At 57.6% G+C, this 16020-nt stretch overlaps 6 protein-coding genes across 6 annotated transcripts; 5 read left to right on the forward strand and 1 right to left on the reverse strand.

Moving 5' to 3' along the window:
* Positions 1 to 790: 790 nt before the first annotated feature.
* On the forward strand, positions 791 to 3406 carry LTHEOB_10195 (Leucyl-tRNA synthetase; the record flags this gene model as incomplete). Its single annotated transcript, XM_035506813.1, has 1 exon — positions 791 to 3406. One exon carries the CDS (start codon positions 791 to 793, stop codon positions 3404 to 3406), a length of 2616 nt encoding a protein of 871 aa, XP_035368233.1.
* Positions 3407 to 3616: 210 nt separating this feature from the next.
* LTHEOB_10196 (Glutamate decarboxylase) lies at positions 3617 to 6845 on the reverse strand (the record flags this gene model as incomplete). Its single annotated transcript, XM_035506814.1, has 7 exons — positions 3617 to 4512; positions 4853 to 5098; positions 5158 to 5678; positions 5726 to 6226; positions 6281 to 6301; positions 6465 to 6584; positions 6640 to 6845. 7 exons carry the CDS (start codon positions 6843 to 6845, stop codon positions 3617 to 3619), a joined length of 2511 nt encoding a protein of 836 aa, XP_035368234.1.
* Positions 6846 to 7777: 932 nt separating this feature from the next.
* Positions 7778 to 9603, forward strand: LTHEOB_10197 (Fasciclin domain family protein; the record flags this gene model as incomplete). Its single annotated transcript, XM_035506815.1, has 2 exons — positions 7778 to 8890; positions 8950 to 9603. The coding sequence occupies 2 exons, from the start codon at positions 7778 to 7780 to the stop codon at positions 9601 to 9603; spliced, it is 1767 nt and encodes a 588-aa protein (XP_035368235.1).
* A 1391-nt stretch (positions 9604 to 10994) lies between these two features.
* LTHEOB_10198 (Heat shock protein awh11) lies at positions 10995 to 11479 on the forward strand (the record flags this gene model as incomplete). Its single annotated transcript, XM_035506816.1, has 3 exons — positions 10995 to 11008; positions 11064 to 11165; positions 11302 to 11479. 3 exons carry the CDS (start codon positions 10995 to 10997, stop codon positions 11477 to 11479), a joined length of 294 nt encoding a protein of 97 aa, XP_035368236.1.
* Positions 11480 to 12331: 852 nt separating this feature from the next.
* Positions 12332 to 13392, forward strand: LTHEOB_10199 (Dihydrodipicolinate synthetase; the record flags this gene model as incomplete). The annotated part of the gene is made up of 2 exons (XM_035506817.1): positions 12332 to 12366; positions 12477 to 13392. The coding sequence occupies 2 exons, from the start codon at positions 12332 to 12334 to the stop codon at positions 13390 to 13392; spliced, it is 951 nt and encodes a 316-aa protein (XP_035368237.1).
* Positions 13393 to 14111: 719 nt separating this feature from the next.
* On the forward strand, positions 14112 to 15533 carry LTHEOB_10200 (Aspartate aminotransferase; the record flags this gene model as incomplete). Its single annotated transcript, XM_035506820.1, has 2 exons — positions 14112 to 14291; positions 14469 to 15533. The coding sequence occupies 2 exons, from the start codon at positions 14112 to 14114 to the stop codon at positions 15531 to 15533; spliced, it is 1245 nt and encodes a 414-aa protein (XP_035368238.1).
* Positions 15534 to 16020: the final 487 nt, after the last annotated feature.

Consider the following 16020-nt stretch of genomic DNA (forward strand, 5'->3'; position numbering starts at 1 on the left):
CATTCTCATGCGCTACCGCACTTCTCGTATCGCCGAGGCGGACTTACGAGAGGCCGCCCAGGCTGCAGGGACTCGTATTCGCGACGCCGCCTCAGCCACAGAGAGGCTAAAGAACAGGAGCAAGATGAGAAATTGAAGGGAGGGATTGGAAGGAATAGAGAGAGATAGAGAAAGAACGAATGACACGAGTAAGCGTGTGGTGTGTCTCGTCGCGCCGATCTTTCACCGCTGCGGGTCCCGGGCGTTTCCAGTCACCGCCTCTCATCAATAATCATGCAGCTAGAAGCAAAGACCATCTTTCTCGAAGGAATGATGACTTGTCCCCATAAGCTTCCACCCCACAGATTGCCAGCCTGCTACCCGGGTCTCCCTTCCATTCCTTCGTCGTCCGCCGTCCCCTTATCCCGGGAGTCCTACCCACAGGCAAAAGCAGATGTCAACCGTGCCCGATTGCCCCATGCTGTCGAATCCACCCAAGGACGTACCGTGTCGGACCTCGTGCGCGCTTTCTGGACGATACGCCTGAAGGACAGGCCGCTCTTGTTTCGACTTTTTTTTTCTTTGGGAGGAAAGGGCTGTGTTTACGTGCTACGCTCCGATCGGACCGACTGTACCCTCTGGACGCTTCGGTGGGCGAAGCTAAAGAAGGCCCCCTCTCCCTGAAATCCTTAAAGGAAAAAAAAGTTTCTGATTTCCAAAGGGACGACGTTGTGGGGGAGCGTGAGTAGTGAGAGAGGAGAGACGAAAAACCCGGGGAGGGCTTTTTAGGGCCCGGGATATGGCGCCCTTCATGCATGATTTGGACACCGCCGCATCGCCGGCACTTCCCGCACGCTTTCTGCCTCATCATCATCGTCGTCTTATTTCCGCCGATACTCCTGCAGCAGCTACCGCCGCCCCGGCATCATCCACGGAGCCGTGCCAGCACTGCGTTGATGTGTTCACGACCTCACAACAGTCCATCTCCACCGACGACCGCTTCGGCTCCCCGTGGGCCCTGCTGTGCAGCCCGGGCCTCGTCTACTCCCGCCGCCGCGGCTCGCTCGAGGAGTCGGCGAGGCAGAGGTGCGGCCTCTGCAGGGTGCTGCTCGACTCGGTCGTCACGGGCGAGAAGCGGCGAAGCAACCTGAAGAAGAGCTGGGATGCCAACGCCGTTGCCTTGGGTGGTGACCAGGGGGTCGGCGGCGGTGGTGTCGGTGCTAACAGAAAGAGCGCAGACGATGTAGTCGTGCATTTTGAATTTTCGTTCGAGACGGAGGGTGGCAGCGGCCCCGGCAGTCCAGTGGTGCGGGATCACCAGAGATTTCCGTCATGGCCGGGTTGGGGGGGTGTGGTGGATGGTGAGGTCCAAGGGCAGGCGTCGCAGCAGGCGCCACTGGTGCCGGTACTGAGGGTGCGGAGACTGGGCACGCTGTTCCCGGGGACGTTGCTGTTCGATGTTGCGACCGAGCACGGTGAGTGTTGCTCCGTTGGATTTGGCGTTCGATACCGTGTTAACGAAGAGAAAGGTGATCCGTTGGCAGAACCACAACAAGCCGTTGAAGATGACGACGCTTTTTCACTCCCCGTTTGCAGCTTGGACGCGGATCGAGGGACGCCCGAAGAGCTTGCAACGGTCAAGAGCTGGCTGGACTGGTGTGACAATGGGCACCGGTCGTGCGTGCGAAAGAGGCGTGCCCTCCCGTCCAGGGTGCTCGACGTGGGCGAGGCTGCCGGCGTTGTGCGTCTAGTCGACTCGGAAGGCATCGAGCCGGAGCCATACGCCACACTCAGTTACTGCTGGGGAGGATCCCAGTCCATCGTGACGTCGACGGAAACAATAGGGGAGCACATGGCCGGCATCGAGGTTGCCGAGCTCCCGCAGACGCTGCAGGACGCCGTCAAGACGACAAGAGCATTGGGATTGAAATATCTCTGGGTGGATTCGCTGTGCATCATGCAGGACAGCGCCGACGACAAGGAGCACGAGATGGCGCGCATGCAGCAAGTCTTCCAGAACTCGCACGTCACCATCGTCGCCGCCCGCGCTCGTTCCTGTCACGAGGGCTTCTTCCACGCCGAGCGCTCGCGCGACCCGCTCGTCAAGCTCCCCGTCCGGACGAGTGGGGACCAGGTCGGCAACATGCTGCTGCTGCCGCGCAAGCAGCCGCTGGTCGAGCAGCCCGCGCGAGAGCCGCTCCACGAGCGCGCCTGGGCGCTGCAGGAGATCGTGCTGTCGCCGCGCCTGCTCATCTACGGCCGCGAGCTGACCGTCTGGCGGTGCACTGCGGGCGAGAAGGCGCGCGACTGCAGCAGCAGTCGCCACCACCGCCACAACAACAACAGCAACAACCCCCTGGACTGGAACGGCTACTGCGCCGCCGCAGGCCTCACCACCATCCGCCTCTCGCCCAAGGGCCGCATCCACCAGCCGCGCTTGTCGACCCACTCGCCGCACAGCATGTTCGCCCAGCAATCGGAGCGGCTGCCCAGGCTGTTCCGCACGTGGAAATACGTCGTCCACGACTACACGGCGCGGCTGCTGTCGGACCCCATGGACAAGCTGCCCGCGCTCTCGGGCATCGCCACCTACTTCCGCGACGCCATGGAAGACCAATACCTCGCCGGCCTGTGGCGCAAGCACCTCCTCAGCGAGCTGTCCTGGGTCGTCTCCACCTCCACCACCTCATCATCATCATCCCCACTCCCACTCCTCGAGAATAGCAACAGTAACAACAACAGCAACAACGACGACATCCTCCCATTCTTCCCCGCCTCGGCGCCCCTCACCCCCATCGCCCGCCGCCCGCCCCGCTACCGCGCCCCCTCGTGGTCCTGGATGAGCGTCGACGCGGCCATCGCCTTCCACGCCGACTCGTGCTCGTGGTACGAGCCCGTCGCCGACGTGATCGCATGCACGGTTCAGCCCGCTCGACCCAACGCCGCGCCCTGCGGCGCCGTCGTCGGCGGCGCCCTCACGCTGCACGGCTTCATGCGGCCCAACGTGCCCAGCCTGCTGAGCCCGCGCACCCCCTTCGCCGTCGCCACCGCCGGCATGCCCGGCGAGGAGATGATCCAGGGCGCGTACGGCACCATCTACCTCGACGTGCCGCCGCAGCCGATGTCGATGGACGGCGACGAGGATGATGGGAGGTTTGGGCTCGGTAGCGGTCTGGGCTTGTCGCCGCCGTCTCTGTCGTCGTCGTCCAGGAGGAGCTCGCAGGGCGTGTACTGGTGCTTGCTGCTGGCCCGCTGCTTCACGCGCACGCCGGCAGAGGACGACGTCATGGTCGACATTGAGACGGCGTGGGGCCTGGCGCTGGCGCTGAACGGCGAGGAGTTTGAGCGGGTGGGGTACTTTGTCGGCAGTCCGACGTGCAGGACGTGGTTCGAGAGTGGGGGCAAGAGGGATGTCACGATCGTGTAAGAAGAGGATGATGGGTGGGGGAAACTAATGAGAAAGCAGGGGAGAGGGGGAAGGAAAGGACTGTGTGTTCTTTTTTTGTTTATTTCTTGTACAGGGGCATGTGGCGTGTATATATGATAATGCTTGTATAGTACGACAATCTCATAACATTGAGGGGTCAGAACTACCTACGTATTTTGCTTTTCGTCGTCAAGATGATTCCTCCAACACCTACACACCCATGTCCAGCAACTCCGTCAGCATATACTCACTGAGTATGCCCACCAGCCCGATCACAAACGGCGTCACCCGCCCCGGTGCGGTAATCGCGTACATCCACTCGTCCCTCAAGTCACGCACCTCCCACGCTTGCCCCTCGTGCTGCTCGTTCCACGCGTTGATCGCCGGCAACGCGTAATACTCCACCTGATCCAGCACGGACGCCAATCGCGCCGCAAGCATTCGATCTTCAAAACCCATTCCCTCCACTACCCTTTCAGCATAGAATTCCGCTGTGGCAACCCGTGCAAGGTCCCTCAATTCGTACGCCATCGGCTCCCCGCGGACGGTCACCGACAGGGGCCAGTCGTGGGTGCCAAGAGCGTGGGCGCAGGAGGGTCCACATCCATCATAGTTATGGTTGTGATCGTGATGGTGCGAGTACGAGTTGGAGCTTGAGTGGTGGCGTTCGACATGATCGCGGCCGTCGGCATAGCCGCCATTGAAACTTCCGTAGTCGTCGTCGTCGCCATGGTAGTGGGGGGCATCTTCGTCATATTCTTCGTCAGAATATTCGTAACCCTGGTCGGAATAGTAGCCATCTTCGTCATGATAGTAGTCATCCCCGTCGTAGTAGTGGTGGTCCTCGTCATAAAAGTAGTCATCTCCGTCGTAGTAGTAATTTTCGTCGTAGAAGTAGTCACCACCGTCGTAATAGTGGTCATCCTCGTCGGGAGAAGGTTGATCATCCGGCGGAGCTTCCCAGAGCACAGCACGGCATACGGGACAGGTGTTTCCGACCAATTTCTTGACGCATTCCGAGCCGAAGGTGTGGCCACAGATCGAAAACCTTATTGGTCTTTCGAAGTTCGAAGCGTACTCCTCCAGACAAAGGCAACACGAAGCGTCTGGTTCAAGTGGCGAGGATACTTCCGACACCCCTTCCTCAAGAAAGTCCTTAAGAGATGTAAACATCGACATGGCAAATCACTGCTTCTCGGAAGACTATAGCTCCGCGAGATTGATATATATAGTTCGGTAATAGCACTTGATGGGAGACGAGACTGTGAAACAAGGCTTTGAGACAAGACTTTGAGACAAGGGTAAGTGCAGATGGTGAAGTAGATTCATTACTGTATGTAGAAGAAACTATTAGATTCGTCTCGGTACCTTTTACTTCTTTGTCAGAAGCTTGCTTGTTTCAGTTCGGCTACGAGATGCGTGTTTAGCAAACACTGCGATGCACACCATGGTGCATGGGCCTCTTCGCCTTGTGTTTCTCGGCACTGCTGACACCACGGCTACCATGGGTCTTCTCGATGGTGTTGGCGAACGGTTGCCATGCAGCAAGGTCGATAGCGTCGCTTTGCATGACTGACTCTGTCACAGCGCAGATATCCGTAATCAAGCGATCAAGTAGGTCGAGACTCATTGATTCGCGGACAACAACGCGTAGAATCTCAGTCTTCTCCTCGTTGGGTGGCAGAGGGTAGTCTGGAAACATCTTGGTTAGTTGAGAAAAAAAAATACAAATAAACAGGGAGCGAGCCTACTGGGAATGATGTATTGCTTCGATCTCAATAGGTTGCTGATCGATACTTGCTTGACGTGCGGGAACTGTTCCTTGAACTTCTTGCTCAAGGTAAAAGCAACAACAGGCAGACCGGCATTGTAGGCAGCACTGTTCTCGCCCTCGTCATATGGCTTCTTTCCCTCCTCATACTTGTGATCGCCCTTTTTTCTGTGAATGTCGCTGACGCACTCGTACCATCCGGTGGCCTCGAGCGCCCGGCTCAGCAAGCGAGCGTTGGCAAGTGCGTTCTCCATGATCGTTCGGTAACCGGTGAAACCAAGGTGTATGAGATTGAAGTATTGGGCGATGATTTGCGCACCTGGCCGAGAGAAGTTCAGAGTGTACGATTCCTCGGTGCCACCTAGATAGTGCAGCTCAAAGATCAGGTGCTTGGGCAGGTAAGCCTCGTCTCGCCAGATGATCCAGCCAACACCGGCGTACACCAGGCCGAACTTGTGACCTGAAACATTGATGGACTTGACGCGAGGAAGCTCGAAGTTCCTATGATCATCAGCATTGTGCCAAAGCGATCTTAGTGTGAGACAAACCACTTCGATCCACCAGCTTGAGCGTGGGTGAAAGGTGCAATGAAAGCACCGGAAGCTCCGTCAACGTGGATTGGAATATCAACGCCGGTCTTGGCCTCGTACTCATCCAGGATCTTAGAGATCTCCTCGACTGGCTCATAGTGGCCTGTATAGGTGGAGCCCAGAATCACAAACACACCAATGGTGTTCTCGTCAATATTCTCTCGAACAAGATCGGGGTCAAGACGGTACAAGCTCTTCTCGCTTACTGGCAGGATACGGGCCTCAACCTCGAAGTAGCGTGCAAACTTCTCGAGAGCCACCTGAGCGTTGGCTCCCATGATGATGTTCGGCTTATCCGTAGGCTTTCCTTCGGCCTGGCGCTTCTCTTGCCACCGCCGCTTCATGGCAAGACCACCGAGGTGAATAGCTTCGCTTGAACCGGTTGTGGCAGTTCCCACGGCCTTTTCGCCTTTCTGCACACCCCAGAGGTGCGAGAGAATGGAAACACAGCGAGAATGCCTATGACAAGTCAGCTTTCAGCTCTGTCGGAAGGTTGGTCGCCAGTATACGCACATCTGCATCATCGCCGGATACCTACAAGGTTGGTGTTAGAAGCTGGATATAGGAGGGGAAATTTCAAACACATGTGGGCAGTGGAAGCTGTCGTCCGGACGTGTATGTAGAGCTTTTAATTCGACACTCTCGTCCGGACGATAGCTTCAACTACCCATGTGTTGATAGGGAGGGGACAACGTACTCGTCCGCATCGCTCATGTTTTTGCTCAGATTTTCGATCATAAGCTTCTCGGCCTGCTCTTCCATGTATGTTCCAACAAAGGAGGCAAGATTCAGGTTCGGACGGCCATCGAGATCGAGCCTGCAGGTGTCAGTTACTCCAACGGGTAATTCGGAACCAGGCAGAAAGGGCCTACTCGTCCTTCAACATCTGGTGGACAGCATCGGCAGGAGCGCCATCGTGAGGCATCCTGAACTTCGAAAGCTCGCTGATCGAGGCATAGCGGCTCGAGTAAGGAGTGTTGTGGTTGACGGCGGTGTTTGAGTGAAAACCACGGTGGTGGGGCGGGTGATCGTGGAATTTTTCCACGAGGACTTCAGGGTCAATGTGGGACGAAAGCATGTTGTGCTAGAATTGGCGCAGGAGACGCTGTGAAATGCTGGAAACTGAGGCCTGCCGGTCTTTTGCGGGCGAAGAGGGGTAAATATAAGCTGCCAGCACCAGAAATCGGGCATTGGAATGCGCCAGCGCCCGGCAACGGCGCCGACTGACGTAGATCGAAGACATTGTGGGCCATTGGGAAGCAGCGGATGAGTTCTCCAGGCGGGAGCTCGACATGGAGCAAAGCTTGGTAAAGCTTGTCTCCGGCTGCGCCTGCTGTTCTTGACATCATCGTTGGCGCCGCTCGGCGCAGCAGTCGGCCGAGGCGGCTAAACCTCGCCTGGCGTGCGGCTCCAATCAGGGCCAGCGAGTTACGCGTCCCCGTGTTCGTGTCGCGTAACTAACGACTACCCAAGCCGTCGCCAGGCCAGCCGTCTCCCCGCAGCACCCAACGGCCCTGAACCACTCAACCCCGCGCAACAAGCTCCCGTCCCTTCCGCCACCAATCCAGGCAGCAACATTTGTCGCGCTCACGATGATGCTGCCAACGACGGTTTTCCGCCCAGCGCAATGCGGCGTGGCGAGGATCTACGGATAGCGGGCCCTCGCGTCACTTCATTTCGGCTTGGCGCCAAAGCAGTCGTCAGCTTCATAGGCGTGGGCGTCGTAAGCGAAATCCCAGCGCATGCTTTGATTTTGCTGCGCCTTGATTTAAAGTACCGGTGGCGCCCGCGCTCGACCAACGTTTTTCTGTTGCTCTTTGTGTTTGAGAAACCCTCCGACGGACTTTGCGGAGAAAGCCCGATACGCGGGTGTGAGTGAGCGAGCTCACCTGCAGGTCCTGACGCCATCGAGCTTGTCTCGGCATCCATCATTCGATCCACCCTTTCCTATATACCCCTCCTTCCGTCTCATCCCTTTCAAAAGTCTTTCCTTTCCTCAACCACTCCAACATGAAGTTCGCCGGCCTCCTCCCGCTGGCCGCGCTTAGCTCCGCCATCGTCCTTCCTGACGAGGCCATACTTCGCGAGCTTGCCACTCAATCCGACAAGCTCGCAGCTCCGGAACATCCGGTCGCCGACCTGAAGGGTGCCCTCGACGACCTCGTTGACGACGCCAGGGATGACTTTGAGTCCGTCGAGTTCGGTCTACGAGAGTCCTTCCATGACGCCAAGGATGCCCTCGATGATGCCTTTGAACGGATAGTCGACGCCGAGGAGTCCGTCTGGGATCAGATCCACGAGAGTGGCTTCGACGTCGAGGGCTGGCTGCGGAGTGGCTCCCCACGCCGTCCCAAGCACTTTGACTTTGATGGTCCTCCCAGACCACACCCGCATGGTGACCGCCCACCTCCACCTCCACCACATGGCGACCACCCACCGCCGCCTCCTCCTCCACATGGCGACCACCCACCACCACCTCCCCATGGCGACCACCCGCCACCTCCATATGGGAAGCATCTCGCCCCTCCTCCCCATGGCAAGCATCTCCCTCCGCCTCCGCCTCCGCCATTCCATCGTCACCGTGAAGGCGAATTTCCCCCTCCCCCTCCCCCTCCTCATGATGAGCCTCCGCATGAGAGGCCTCCCCACGATGGCCCTCCTCATCCCAGACCTCCTCATGATGGACCGCCTCACGACAGGCCACCGCACAAGGGAAGGCCGGATCATCCACCGCGCCACAAGCCTAACCAGACCGTTTACGAGCTGATTGCCAAGTCCAAGTATACCACTAAGCTGGCGAAGCTGATCAACGATGATGCCGAGCTGGTTGAGTTGCTGAATGGCACGACAGCCAACTTCACTGTCTTCGCCCCTACGGACAAGGCCTTTGAGAAGATCCCCAAGCACAAGGAGCCCAGCAAGGAATTCATCAAGAAGCTCCTCCTGTACCATGTGTCGCCCGACTTCTACCCTGCTGGCCGTGTCCTTCACACCCACACCATCCCTACGCTCTACAAGGAGCCGGCTCTTGGTGGCGATGACTTCGCGCAGCGCTTGAGTGTGAACATTGGCTTCAAGGGGTTGACGCTGAACTTCTACAGCCGCATCGTCGCTATCGACATTGTAAGTAATGCCCTTGGGATTGGCGAAAAATATGTAACGTTACTAACCACCGTCCTTAGTTCGGCACAAATGGTGTTATTCACGGTCTTGACACCATTCTCATCCCCCCGCCCAAGGCAGCTGATATCATCTCCCTTCTGCCTGGAGAGTTCTCAACCGTTACCCTTGGCCTGGAGAAGACTGGTCTCTTTGACCTTCTGAACAGCACTGATCATGCTGGCGGTACTTTCTTCGCTCCCTCCAACTGGGCCTTTAAGAAGCTCGGTCCCCGCATCAACGCCTTCTTGTTCAGCTCCTACGGCGAGAAGTATCTCAAGGCCCTGCTCAAGTACCACATCGTTCCCGAGCAGACCCTTTACTCAGATGCCTTCTACCGTCCGTCGAAAGACGACGATGAGCATAGCCAGAGATCCTTCCACGTCGATCTGCCAACCCTGCTCGACGACAAGGCTCTCAGCGTTGACATTGGGTATTATGGTCCTTTCACCGAGATCAAGATCAACGGCTTCTCGCGTGTGGCTATCCAGAACGGCATCGCCAAGGACGGTGTCATTCAAGTCGTTAGCAGCGTTTTGATCCCGCCGAGGACTGCGGAAACGAAGGACTTCTGGGAGGGTGAACACCTGAGCGTCGAAGAATTCAAGGCAAGGCTGGAGCCTTTCGTCGAGTCTGACGAGTCCGAAGCCGAGGACCTTGGCTGGGGCGAGCTTTGAGCGGTTTCAGGGGAGTGCATGAGAGCACGGATGTTCGATTTCCTTTGAGTGATTTTTCCACAGCCGCTATCGCAGCATTTTAGGGCGCAAACCAGCGCAGCCACATTTTTAAATATACCAGCAGATTTCCTTTTCTTCACCAATAGCCTTCGTTTGCTAGCACATTTACTAAGTGTAAGAAGATCGGCGATCGTCCGTGAGGAAGAGGGGGCTTATCAGCAGCAAACAATCATTCTTGTTCCTGATACGCTCGACGCATCGCTTTGCATCAGCTGCCGTATGGACTGATGGTGTTCTCACATGAAGCATAGACCCCTGTATCACGTCCAACTTGCATAGCCTATGGAATTTACGTCCAGATGCCACAGCATTTCTGAGGGTGGGGAGTAGACGCACATGCCCGCTGGAGGGGTCTTTCATGATCTGGTTTTCGTTGGGGATTAGAGAGCTAGGTGTCAGCTGCGGGGCGGTCTCGAAGCATGTGGCACGCGCTTGCGTTACCAGCACTGTCGATGCCGACATGGCTCCCGGTCAGCGCTTGGGTTGAAAGCAATTGACATGTGCAACTGCGGACTATCTTTTCCGGTGTGCACTTTCAGGAGGATCTGCTGACGAACGCGTGCTCAGGCAGGAACGACGTCGTCAGCCCCGCCAACAAGAATGCCGTTACACCAAAATGCATCATAAACAACGCGTAGTCCAGGCCGCGGGTTCCTTCGCCCCGCAATGCCCCGCTTTCTCTACCTGCGATCTCTGAAGCGGGTGGCGGGGCAAGCTTGCGGCTTAGCAGCAGGGCTAGGCCGAGGCAGGAGTAGCCAAGACGATGAGGATTTTGTGTCATTTAGATGCATCTGGATTCGCATAGGCGGTGCCACAATGCAGCATCCTAGCATGGGCAATCGACGATGGCGATGGGAAAGTGTGCATCGAGATCTATGAAGTGACGTCACCCCTGATCCTTGCACCACGCACGAGACGATGAAGAATCGCGAGCAACACCAGATATCTGATCGCGATGTAAAACAGGGCTGCGACGACGGAGCAGCTGATCACTGCATTTCGGGCATTTTGGGGCGAGACACAGAGCCAGGAGGGCGGCTTGCAAGTGACGCAATGATGATTCGCAGCCATCGAAGCTCCCCAGCCCCACGGCCCCGCCTACCCGATCAGGCAAGCGGCGCGCGCCCTTTGCTCCAACCGCAAACAGTTCAGCGCCTACCACAGCATGACGCAACTAAATAATAGCAGTTGCGTGTCTGGGCCTTGGCTGCCGTCGACTCAATACATAAAGCCTTCACTTTGCTCGACATCTTCTCTTCTCCATCAGCACCAACAGCTTCTCATCTGCAAACAACACTTCAAACCACAACCTTCCAACACAATCCATCATCATGTCTGACGCAGGGTATGTCAACCTTTGCTCCATGTGGCAGCCTTCCGCTGACCTTCATCGCCTGCAGCCGCAAGTCCACCATCGACCAGGCTAAGGAGAAGGTCACTCCCGACAGCCAGAAGTCCACCCTTGACCAGGCCAAGGAGTCTCTCACTGGCACCTACGACCGGTAAGTCGCACTCCTCAGTACTCGAGTCTTTGAAACAACACCCCGGCGGCTCATACCCGCATTGCCTCCGCGCCCCATTGTTACGGCGTCAGTGGAGTAGTTGCGCTCACATCACGTTTTTCCCGCCGTACTACAGTGCTGCCGGTGCCGTCCAGCCCGACGACCAGAAGTCGTACACTCAAAAGGCCTCCGACAACCTTCGCAGCGGTTCCGACGACGCCAGCAAGCAATCCAAGTCCTATATGGAGAGCGCCCAGGAGACCGTCGGCAACGCTGCCCAGAGCCTCGCCGACACCATTGGCGGCAAGAAATAAATGTTTCGATGATCACGACCAACGCCGACACCTCACAACTTGATCCTACGAGAGAACTCTACGACCTATGGCTACGAAGCATGACTCGCCGAGGATGTAACAGAGATGGGTGGGTGGCATGTACTTTATACCCTATGAGACAATGAATAAGCCAACAAGGCAAACGTAAACAACCACTTCTGTTCCCGAGTTGCCTCTGTGAAGTTGATGTACTTGATAAGTAGTGTGAGGTGATCCGCAGGATCTTCAGCCTGATTCATGGTACCCTTGCAGCACATGTACTGGCTACTTTCCGTTTCGGGATCAAAGTCACGAGTCATGTCCTTTTTTCCCATGTCTTATCGACTGTTTAAAGGCGCTTTACTGCGATAAGAATTTTTGCGCAAGCCATAGGGCATTCGAGGCTCTATGGCCTGCCACGAAATGATTATACAATTGGTGTCACTCACTTGTGGTCAATGGATGAGATAGACTACAACCGGGATAGCGGATACATATCCGATTTGGAAATCCTGGCGCATGCAGCCGGCGGGTGCGCTAGCCTGAAGTTTCCAGTGCAGCAGACGACGGGCCGGAATTTCTCCTAAGTGGATCACTAATTCAGGAGAAGTGGAGGGATTGAGGTGGAGGATCGGTCGGACTTGTACAGGTCCAAACCGAAGTCGGCATCTGGCATGGCGAGCCGGGTGCCGCAGCAAACCGACCTTGCGGCAACGCGTGGTGGGGCAACTGGATGAGCACGACACCTGCATTCATTCTTGCATCTATAAACCGGCGAAGCCTATTGACATTCACGGTGCGTTGTCGAAAGTTTCAGCACCAAGATACCCAATTTTCAATTCCTCCCTCACAATGGTTGCAGCAAAGGTCCCGCCGAGCGGCATTTGGTGAGCACAGATCCCCCGCGGCTTCCCCGCTCCTCTCTTTCTCAACACCATCACGTCGCCTTGGCTGCTGCACCAACTCGTTTCATTGACTGACACCGACGCTTCTTCAGGGCTCCCGCCATCACCTTCTTCGACAATGACCAGCTCACTCTCGAGGCGCAAGCCAAATACTACTCCTACCTCGCACAGACCGGCCTGGCGGGCCTAGTCATCATGGGCACAAACGGAGAGACATTCCTGCTGACGGCGCAGGAGCGGGCGACGCTCATCGCCACAGCGCGCAAGGCGGTCGGGCCCGACTTCCCCATAATGGCCGGGTGCGGCGCGCACAGCACGGCGCAGGTGCTGGGCCACATCGAGGACGCCGCGGCGGCGGGGGCCGACTACGCGCTGGTGCTGCCGCCGGGCTACTTCGGCAAGGCGACGACGCCGGCCGTGGTGGAGCGCTTCTTCGACACGGTGGCCGAGAAGTCGCGGCTGCCCGTCGTCATCTACAACTTCCCGGCCGTCACCAACGGCATCGACCTGGACAGCGACCTCATCACGCGCCTGGCCCAGCGCCACCCGACCAAGATCGTCGGCGTCAAGCTGACGTGCGGCAGCGTCGCCAAGGTGGTGCGCCTGAGCGCCGCGCTGCCCGCCGACCAGTTCGCCACGTTCGGCGGCCAGAGCGACTTCCTGCTGGGCGCGCTCGCGTCGGGCGCCGCCGGCTGCATCGCCGCCTTCGCCAACATCGCGCCCCGCACCATCGTGCGCATCTACGACCTGTGGAAGGCGGGCAAGGCCGACGAGGCGCTCGAGCTGCACAAGAAGGCTGCTCTGGCTGAGAACCCGTGCAAGGCCGGCATCGCGACCGTCAAGTTCGTCGCCGCGCACTACACGGCTAAGAGGGCGGGCATTGAGGGCGCGGACAAGCTGGCTGTGCCCAGGGAGCCATATGTCGCGCCGGCTGAGGGTGCGAAGACGGCGACGTTGGGTGCGTTGGCGGAGATACAGCAGATCGAGGAGAGCCTGGGAAAGGCGTAGGGCGCTGGTGAGTCCTGATGGATTTAGAGGATAACCGGAGACAGGTCGTATATCAATTGAGACGGTAGATCGCCTATACATGAGGTTAGCGCATCGAGGAATAGCACTACAACGGCCAATAAGATGATTCACAAAAGGCACGGAACACAGGGGGGCGTTCGTCCCGACGGTTCAGTCATACCCAGCCCCGCAGTGCGATGTCGGTGATATTTCTCAAACGATGACTCTCTTCTCACGCCAGTGATTTCCAGGTCGGCGAATTAAAGCCGACCTGAAGTTGCAAATTCAATGACAACAGGAAGGCCATATCTATACCGGCAGACGACGTCTTTGACCAATTGGAAAGATTACAGCTCGCGGCAACGGCTCTAACCCCGCGGTCGTCACGGTCAGCTCGCGTGAGAGTCCTTCCGTGTGGATCCTTTGCTATCCGCGATCACGGGAGCGCAGCACGGCACAGTATCGGCTCTCTGCTCCGCGTCCCCCAAGGAAAAAATTTATGGAGCCGGAATCGCGGCCACTGACGGCCTGGACATAAAGGAATGACTCCCCCGCCTCGGAGACCGTGAGAGAGTGACATTGGCCTTTCCCCTCCCTCACCACTGCCCTTTGTACCAAGCTGAGCCGCCTACGACTCGTCGTCGCATCCTTCCTGTTCCTGTCACTTTTTTTCCTCCTACTGCCGCGACAAGCCGTTGGTAGCCGACCATCTTTGCGTCATGGGTTCCCTGCCGATTCCTGAGAGCCGCTTTGGCCATCTCGATGATGTGCCCATGGACGAAGCCTTCATGATCATGCGCGACTTTGCGCTGGATGAGCATCCTGGCAAGATAAGCTTGGGAGCCGGTGTTTACCGCGACGACGAGGCTAAGCCGTGGGTGCTGCCGAGCGTGAAGGAGGTATGCCGTTCAATCTTGTATTCCCCGCAATCCGCAATTGAAGCCGAATATTCTGGTATTGGGACGCTTCATTGGGCCATTGGAATTCAACCTCAATGCTTCTTTCTGAACCTTCTCGGTGGTCTATGGAATTATGGATTTATCCCCAACATTGAATGCTGACCGTTTTATCCCCAGGCCGAGAAGCGCATCATTGAGGACCCTACCGTCGACCATGAGTACCAGCCCATGACGGGCTACGCGCCCTTCGTCGCTCACGCCCAGAATCTCACCTTCGGCCCCCTGACCCCCCATCTGGCTCCCCGCATCGCCTCCATCCAGACCATCTCCGGCACGGGTGCCAACCACATGGCAGCTCGCTTCCTGGCCGACTCCCTGCGCGCACAGCGTGTCTGGATCAGCGATCCCACCTGGGGCAACCACCATCTGATCTGGGACGTATCGGCTCCGGGCGTCAAGCAATGCCTGTACCCGTACTACAACCCGGCCACCTGCGCGCTCGACTTCGAGGGCATGATTGCGACGCTTGACCGCGACGCTCAGCCGGGAGACATCATCCTGCTCCACGCATGCGCGCACAACCCCACCGGCATCGACCCGACCCCGGAGCAGTGGGAGGTCATCGCCGACCTGTGCGAGCGCAAGCAGCTGTTCCCCTTCTTCGACTCGGCCTACCAGGGCTTCGCGTCGGGCGACCTGGACGCCGACGCGGCGTCGATCCGCCTCTTCGCCGAGCGCGGCCTCGAGCTGGCCGTGGCGCAGTCCTTCTCCAAGAACTTCGGCATCTACGGCCAGCGGGCGGGCGCGCTGCACGTGCTGCTGGCCCACGAGCAGGCGCTGCCGCGCACCCTCAGCCAGATGGTGCGCCTGGTGCGCGGCGAGTTCAGCACCACGCCCGTCCACGGCGCGCGCATCGTGGCCACGATCCTGAGCGACCGCGACCTGCGCGAGCGCTGGCTCGTCGACCTGCGCGTCATGTCGGCCCGCATCAAGGAGATGCGCCGCCGCTTGTACGACGAGCTCGTCCGCCGCGGCACCCCGGGTTCCTGGCGCCACATCGTCGACCAGATCGGCATGTTCTCGTACACGGGACTCAACAAGAGGCAGGTCGTCCGTCTGCGCGATGAGCACCACATGTACCTCATGAGCTCCGGCCGCGCGTCCATCGCCGGCTTGACCTCCAAGAACGTCGTGGCTGCTGCCGCGGCTATCGATGCCGTCGTCAGGGCCGAGAGCGCTTAGGCGGCGGCTCTTGATCCTTGACTTTCATTTTTTTATGTCTTTTTGCCCGCCTCATTTTTTCTTGTTGAAGCATTATCACCAACTGCATTGAAAGGAGTTTGTTCCGGATTAATTGATCATAGAGACGGCAAACAAAAGTTTTGCTGGGTGGCATAGCGTTCTGGACCCTTTCTTGAGAAAGGGGAGGGAAAAAAGAGATATCCAGGTCATCACACGGTCTGCCGATTGGATACGGAAGCTTCTCATTGAGCTTTCATTCGGGAATGAGTCTGGGTTTTTTTTTTAGTTGTCAAAAATTTTCCTTGGCAAGATATCACATGGTCTGCCGACGCCTTAACGATTTTCAAGCTGTTATTCTTGCGCGTCGGAATGGATTTGTCTGAGGATTCGGATGGTGGGTTGTTGTTGTTGTGTACGACGGAGCATTTTCATCCCAAGGTCTGTCGATGCGCGGCTGGTAACGCTTCTTGTTCATGTTTTTGTAGTT

Source organism: Lasiodiplodia theobromae (assembly GCF_012971845.1).
Source record: "Lasiodiplodia theobromae strain AM2As chromosome Unknown scaffold_36, whole genome shotgun sequence".
In the NCBI taxonomy this organism is placed as follows: Eukaryota; Fungi; Ascomycota; class Dothideomycetes; order Botryosphaeriales; family Botryosphaeriaceae; genus Lasiodiplodia; species Lasiodiplodia theobromae.